The 8,130-nt window shown below is 46.8% G+C and overlaps 1 protein-coding gene across 1 annotated transcript in view; it reads left to right on the top strand.

The window, feature by feature from the left end:
- The first annotated feature begins 133 nt into the window (after positions 1-133).
- LOC113213329 (uncharacterized) overlaps positions 134-8,130 on the top strand; it is a 19,322-nt gene continuing 11,325 nt past the window's right edge. The window contains exons 1-4 of the mRNA XM_026432351.2: positions 134-295; positions 4,482-4,551; positions 5,585-5,703; positions 5,778-5,912. Coding sequence (XP_026288136.2) covers positions 200-295; positions 4,482-4,551; positions 5,585-5,703; positions 5,778-5,912 — 420 coding nt within the window. The 5' untranslated portion in view covers positions 134-199. The remainder of the gene's footprint in view (positions 296-4,481; positions 4,552-5,584; positions 5,704-5,777; positions 5,913-8,130) is intronic.

Raw genomic sequence — 8,130 nt, 5'->3', positions numbered from 1 at the left:
TCTCAAGCGCAAGTGCTTCACTCTAGCCATGGTGTCATAGGTAGGCGGAGATACGTGTTTGCTGTGCTTTCTTTTATCGGTATCACTGAAGTGGGCAACGATTGGAGTGCGGCATGACAATGCAGCTGGCTGTAGAAATGTTCTCGACGACCCGTATCCTCACTAGTAGTCTCAGCTGGCACCACGGTTAGTCAACATTATGGGGTTCCTTAGGGCTGTCGTGTGTGTCAGTCTACTGTTTAACGGCCTGCATGGGGCTGCACCAAATAGCGACTGCGTAGACCCCTGTGTGAAGGCAAGTGCCCATATCCTAAACTTTTAATTTGCTGTTCTGTTGGAAAATTGTATAGGCTGATTGCAAGAAACTACCCGCCCCGTGCATGTGGGCACATATCAGTCAAATGATCACATACGGCTCGCAGATTTTTAAGAAAATTATGTCTTAAATCCTTCTTGTCATCGATGGTTTCTTTGTTGGCTGAGCGATTAGCGAACCCCATAACTCCACTGACCGGAAGAGTTTCATTCTGTTTGTCTGTCCGTCTGTACGCTCGATAACTCGAGAAAGAATTGAGATAGCGACCTGGGATTTTCAGGGTCGTTTTGTCTCATAAAAAGACAGATCGAGTTCGAAGATGAGCACTCTAGCTCAAAAATTGAATTTAAAAAAAATCAATAACCACGGGTAACAAAATATATTTTTTTCAAATATTTTTGAATTGGTCTCCTTAAGGGTAACTCGTGAAAGTAAAATTTCATGGGCGAAAATTTCGTCCGTTTTGCTTTATCTTGTACCGTTTGGGTGCTAGGGGGCATTTCTTGTCGAAAACGGGATGAAAAAGACCAAATGGTCTATTAAATCGTAATAAAGACTTCGTGACACAAAATTGTTAGGGGAGTAATTCTTAAACCATGCATTAGGGGTCGAACCACACCCTTTTCCAGGCTTAGGGGTCCTTAGATTATTTAGTATCACTAAAACCTTGATATTTACACTAGCTATATGTACGCCAGACCACGTCTCGCGTAACAGGCTTCGCGATATCTCACGAAACACTGTTACGCTGCGACGCGCCTGCCGCACATATAGCTAGGCCTGCGGCGCTGACACCCGAGACGAGCTAATGGGAGGGTATAGGAGAACAGGGCCATCCGGGCCTGAGATTTGACATACTGAAACCATTTGTAGAGGTCTCATTACACTAAGATAAGGGATATGAAACTTCTGCTGTTCGGTAACGGGGTTTTCATTAAAAGTTCGAATTTTGACAGATTGTTATGTAAAAATCAATGTTTTAGTGATACTAGATAATCTAGGGACCCTTAAACCCAAAAGAGGGTATGGTTCGACCCTTAATGTGTGGTTGAAGAATTACTCCCTTCATAATTCTGTGACATGAAGCCTATTTTACGATATAATAGACCATTTTGTCTTTTTCACGTTGTTTTCGCCAAAAAATGACCCATAGCGCCAAAACGGTACGAGATAGAGCAAAATGGACGAAATTATTACCCAAAGGGTTCTTCTTTCCCGGTTCACCGCTTCGGAGCCCATAAAAAAATATTAAAAAAAAAATTCAACCTTTGGTTTTTGACTTTTTAAAAAGTCAATTTTTGAGCTAGAGTGCTCACCTTCGAACTCGATCTGTCTTTTTATGATACAAAACGACCCTGAAATTCCCAGATTGATATCTAAATTCTTTCTCGAGTTATCGTGCGTACAGACGGACAAACAAACAAACAAACAGAATGGAACTTTTCCGGTCAGTGAAGTAATGGGCTTCGCTAATCGCTCAGCCAATAACAATCTGTCAAAAGTAGAACCTTTATCGAACAGCAGAAGTTTCATGTCCCTAATTTTAGAGTTATAAGTCCCCGTCAAATACTGTCAGTATGTCAAATGTTGGTGCCGGAAGGCCCTGTTCCCGCATACCATCCCATTAACTCGTCTCGGGTGTCAGCACCGCAGGCCTAGCTATATGTGCGCCAGGCGCGTCGCAGCGTAACAGTGTTTCGTGAGATATCGCGAAGCCTGTTACGCGAGACGTGGTCTGGCGTACATTTAGCTAGTCTTATCCTTTAATCTACCTCTTGTCTGAGCGATAGCGAAGCCTATTACTCCAGTGATGACCAAAAAGTTTGGCGTCTGTGTGTGTGTGTGTCTGCCTGTGAACACGATAACTCGAGAACGAATTGAGCTAGCGACCTTGAATTTTCAGGGTCGGTTTGTGCCATAAAAAGACAGATCAAGTTCAAAGAAGAGCACAGGTTCCACAAATGACGTTTTTTAAAAATATTTTTTTACAGTTTCGTAAGGGGTAACTCATCTAAGTAGGAACCTTAGGCGAAAATTTCGTCCGTTTGGCTCTATCTCTAACCGTTTAGGCGCCAGAGGGAGTTTTTGACGAAAATAAGCGAAAAAATGTACAACCCTGCATGCTTAGACGAAGTGATGGGAAGTTGACAGAGCTCTGCAAAATCGCCTCGTCGACCGACCGAGCTCGACCGGCAGGCGGTCGGCACCGACCGCGTGCAGGTGAGAGGTGAGGAGAGGAGCTCCCGCGATGTCTCCCCGCCTCACCTCTCACCTGCACGCGGTCGGTGCCGACCGCCTGCCGGTCAGCTCGGTCGGTCGGTGAGGGGACTTTTGCAGAGCTCTGGAAGTTGACGGGCTGAAGGCCCGTATCTTTGTGTACATTGTTGCACCACCCGACTCGGGTGTCAGCGCCGCAGGCCTAGGTCGATGTATGCCAGGCGCGTCGCAGCGTTACAGTGTTTCGTGAGACATCGCGAAGCCCGTTACGCGAGACGTGGTCTGGCGCACATCTACCTAGTTTTATTAATATGTCTACGAAAGCCTGCTCTGATCGTCTGCACCCTTTTTGAGTTCCTGTGTTGAGTTTACCCGTTGAGTTATATTGGCGCTAAACGCGGGTTGGGATGGAGAGGGCGGAATGGACGTTCTTCAAAACATATCTTTACAAAATTACATTCTCATAATAAAGGTGCTCGTTTAGTTCAATCAAGTTATAGTAAAAAACATGCAATGACATGTAAAATTATCTCCGGTCAACTGCAACCTTCAACCATAGCAGCAACTTTATAACTCAGCGGTAAATTTGATTGTGTCAAAGTTTCTAGACTTTTTGCATAATGAAGCATGGTCTGTAAATGTAGTTGTAAATGCATTTACATCCTGTAAAAGGTTTAGCCTAAGTGTCAGAAATAACTCCTAGGGACGTAAAGTTATGCTTTCTTATTTTAGCGCGCGGGAGCAGGCATAAAGAACTAACTAGTCTATGACAGAGGTGACAACTAGTGATTAAGCCGAGGCTGTCTCGAGTGCTCCTGACCCTCTTTGCCAAGACGTGCCGAAAACTGGCGGCCGGGGGAGCCCGCAGACGGCTGTCTTCCGGGGCTTATAGGCGAGGGTGGAGGCCTGAGAGAAGGCACCCAGGCCCCAGGCTCCCAGTTGTTTTTGAGATGGCTTTAAACTGGCTCCAAAACAGATCTAAAGTGTCTATGATAAAGCATATGTTTGGCTCCAATGCGGCACCGGAATGTCTATTTTAGGCCTTAAGTTCCCGTTTGCGGAGCCATTCGCGATAGCTCCGCCTTAGCTATACCCAAGCTGGGCATTGGTCCCACCGAGCCTCCGCGATGTGTTGAGAATGGCTACGGCGGAGCCTTCCTAAAGCCATCCTGAATCCGAATTTTTCTGTACGGGTGCAATCGCGACGAAAAAATTTCGTCTAACACAGAGCCTGGCGTCGCGGCATAGCCTCCATGAAAGCACTTGAGCCTTAAACTGTAGTCCTATATTCAGTGGTCTGACGGGGTCAAGCCTAATCAGCTCGATTAGGTTTTCAGGTTTAAAACCCTGTCCCATCACTAGTCTGGTACACAAGTGGCTAGCGAGCCCACGAACATCAGGAGCGCCGGATGGTGTGTTGACCTTCTTTGCCACAGCAGCTTTATCCATTGGCTTGGTGAGCCGCTGTCCTCTCCAGCTAAAGGTGATTGGGTTGTGTGGAGTAGCCGGAGCGATGGTATTGGCCAACCTCATCTCAGGTCTATTGAGTGCGGGCCCCGCGGCCCCTGCCACCACGGGCGGCACCACGCCTGAAGAAACAATGTAGGTGTTAGGTGCAGGCTGGTGTTCGACATGCAGTCCCCCGAAATTCGTTGTCCCGCCAAGACGGCCCAGCAACGAAGTGCCAAGCACTGCTTCGGGCGGCATGGTATAGATGGCAGCTTCTACTGTAACGCACCTCAAGTGAAGAGTGGCTGATCCAAACCGGCCACCCAGAGCTACAGTATGCTCCGGCGACTCAGGTGCCTGCTGCCCGATCTCATGGTCCCTGGCGGCTGCTTCCTCGGGGTGATTGCTGCGATCACCGTATTCGACAGACAGACAACTTTTATTTCCCGAACTATGGGCTCCTTTTGGCAGTTTACAAGAGTTTACGCTTTTCTTTCAGATTCCAGATGGTCTTCTTATTGGAGCTGGTCTGTCTGCTTCTCAATCTGAGGGTGCCTGGGATACAGATGGTAAGTATTTCTGTGTTTGACTGTCAGCGCGATAACTCGAGAACGAATAGGGTATTCAGCTGCAAGCTAACCGGAACCCAAAGAAGAAAAGCATGACTGCTCGATCTGCTTCCCTCTGCGCGCTCACTGGCTGACCGGCATGACAAGGTCATCGTTGACCAATCAGCGTTTAGGAGGAAACAGATCGATCGGGCAGTCGTGCTTTTCTTCTTGAGGTTCCGGTTGGCTTGAAGCGGAATACCCTATAGAGCTAGCGAGGGGGAAAACACCTATGTACTACCTCGTACACGGGGCCTGTACTAATTCCGTAATAACGTGTACTAACGCCGTACTATCATGTACTAACGCGTAATAGCGCGTACTAACGCTGTACTAACATGTACTAACTCGTACTAACGTGTACTTAACCCGTACTAATGCGTCCTGGAGCATCACGTCGCATCACGTCAGCGGCGAGGCTGCGCTTAAAGAGATGGAGTTCTTCGCGATTCTTTGCGAAAATCTCTCGAGCCTGGAGTAGCGACGAGTAGCAACAAAGGGAGGCAAGGTGGGCGGGGGTGGGCGCCTGCTGTGAGCTGGGTACGCCAACCCCCGAAGCCGGGGTTTCGGGACGAGACAGTGGTGGCACCTTCTGCTACTGCCCTCGCTCTTCTTTCTTTACCCTTCTCTTCAAGGTCATTTTGCTTGGTCTTCTATTGCTTTTTTCGAGCGTTTCGCGTTGTTTCGCGTTAAAATTTCTCCAGAAATCGATTCAGAATTCAATTTTGGACTTAATAAGTGCTAGTACAGCGCTGATCAAGGGTTATGGCGAACTTTTTCTCGTTTCGGTGCACTGTGGTGTGAGGGATTCGTGTGGGATGATCCCAAACTCCTCCCAAAAGAAAATGGGAGCTGCCTTGTTGACTGGGAGGTAAGTGGTTCTGCGGAGAGTGGCTAGTAGATGAGCGGGTTTTTGAAAGGGGTGGTCAGCAGTATTCTTATTGGGTATTGGTACCTTTTTAAAATTGCTGTGCATTTGCTTGTATGAACACAGGAAAAGCAGAAAGCCTCATGGACCGAATGACTCACAAAGTATTCAACGAAACCATAGACGTTGCTGCAGACCACTACCATCGCTTCAAAGAAGACCTCGCTTATGCGAAAGAACTGAACGTAACTTTAAAATTCCATTCTATCTGCTCTATCTGCTTTCCAGGGCCGTTCATTTTATAACTTTTCTTCTGCAGTTTACGTCGCATCGTTTTTCGATCTCATGGTCACGCGTTCTCCCGTCAGGAGATGCTGCAAACCCGAATGAAAAAGGGGTAGATTTCTACAAGAAACTAATAAAGGAAATCAAGGACAACGGTATGGAGCCTTTTGTAAGTATAAGCACTAAAGTGTAAATATACTATGTGTTGCGAAAGAACCCGACCCGCCCGAGTCGCTATACGTCGCGTGGCAGACAGGTGGACGCAGGCGGCGAGGGCTGCCCCGTTGCTGCCGTGCTCGGTGCGGGGGCGCGCGGGGAGTGCGGTAAGTGGGACAGCAGGCGGACGGCGGGCCGCTTACGGTAAAAAGAATGTCTTGAAATTCCGGGAAATTTCTGGGATTTCAAGGTCAGGTCGGTCGGGTGGATGATTTCAAGATTGGCCCATGAAATCCCAGACTCTGCCTCATTCGCTAAATGTAAACACACCGGCACGCAAAGGAAATCGAAACAATCGCTTGTCCTTCTTTGTCTGATATTTGGTTTTCACACTGTACCAGTGTCTGCGAAAGCAGTCGGTGGGCTGGCAGTAGTTCACGACGAAAAATAAAGTACCAGAAGCGGAATACGCCCGTCACAATTCATGCTATCATAAGCTTTTCGCTGTATTCAAAGATGAAGTGGACGCAGTCAACCCACATAGGATATGCTATAGCACAGGCCTCTCAAACACGCCGCTGTGCTGGTCCACGGGCGAGGTAGGCCGCCCTCCACACAGGCTGACTGGGCGGCCTCATGCAGCTGAGATCCAGCGGCTCCCTCTCGGTCACTTTGGCGCGCAATCCGTCTGCTAGCGTAGGCGAGTGGTGACGGACGGGCGGCGCTGCGATGCTTCCCATGGTGGCTCGGCGCGAGCCGCGCGCCCGGCTCGGCGAGCCACCGGTGGCTCGAGAGCCGCGCGTTTGAGAGGCCTGCAATAGCACACTTAATGCATCCGCGCGCACCGTTACAAATATAGATGGAGAACCACGACTGAGTCGGATTCTATTAGTACTGAAGGAACCGGCCACGCAAAGACAGCGCCCGAAGTTGTTCCTCAAAGATGGCAACTTCAATTGGCTTCAAACTGCGCACGAAGCATCAGTATAAATCCAGTCGTATCGAGTTTAGTTTAGAAGTTTGATATAAGATGTTTGAAATAAGCGATCGTTTAGTTTGAATTCGTAGTTTGATGGTAGTACCACGGCAATCGAGGGCAGGGGGAACGCAAGTGGCTTCTGCGCTCACCTGAGGACTTTAATACCTTCTAAGCAGTGATTAAAATGTCAGATAGTCAAACCGAGTGTTTTAGTTTTAGAGTTGCTGAACTTAGCGTGCGAAGTTTTGCGAGTGTCCGATGAGAAGGGATGAAAGTGATATTTGGAATGGTTTACGTGTTTACTCACGTAAGTTGGAGGGGGGGGGGGGTAGTGGTTTGGGAGAAGTGTGCAACGGTAACTATTATTTCGGGTTCATCTTGATGAGAGAAAACGGAAATGTTTTATGCCCAAAGATGATCGGAATCGAAATGGCAGAGTTCTGTTCAAATGTTCAATAAAGTGTTCATTCACCCCTAGCGGCCAAACGGTGCGACGGAGGTCAATTTTGACGGCAGTTTTCGCTAGAGGGACATCCCGAAGGATTCGAGGGACGTACCTCGCCGAGACGATGAAGACGCACCCGTCAAATTCCCAAATTGGAGTTATTCCCCTCCAAATTGACAATTTGGTCGTTTTGGCACACTTTTACTCCTTTGGGTTCTATTAACTTTGCCATTTCGACTCTGATCGGCTCTGAGCATAAGACATTTCCTTTTTAATGTTGCTAAACGGATCCAAATCTGGGATTGCACTTAAAATTTGATAACTTTTAGCAAATTGCAATTTTAGAAATTTTTCGTTGGAACACAAAATAATGGTGTTCAGTCGTAAAACGACTAGAAGTCATTTTATCTTACAAAAAACTCATCTGAAAAGGTTTATTACACTCACAACTAATTTTCTCAATAGCAATATACTTGCAAGGGACCGAACAATATTAGAGCCATAGTCGCAACTTATTGTAGGATAAGCCGTTCAAAATCAGAACGAGATTTATAATTCTCTTACATTGACTTGATTTTTCTAGAGCCATATTATTTCTAATGACACTGAAATAAAATGGTGAGAGAATTTAAATTACATTGTATGATAAGATATATTACTGAACTTTAAATTATTAAACTAAATGACTCGTGATCATTAAAACACCTCAGAGAGATCAGATGAAAATGATTCAAACAATGGCAAATTAAAGTTTTCAATATGGGAGGAGTTTCAACACATTAAAATGAATATTATTTGATATAATTT

The sequence above is a fragment of the Frankliniella occidentalis genome, unplaced genomic scaffold (genome assembly GCF_000697945.3).
Source record: "Frankliniella occidentalis isolate FOCC.00 unplaced genomic scaffold, Focc_3.1 Scaffold285, whole genome shotgun sequence".
NCBI lineage: Eukaryota > Metazoa > Arthropoda > Insecta > Thysanoptera > Thripidae > Frankliniella > Frankliniella occidentalis.
Note: the sequence above shows the minus strand (reverse complement) of the source record. Positions and strands in the feature narration are given on the sequence as shown.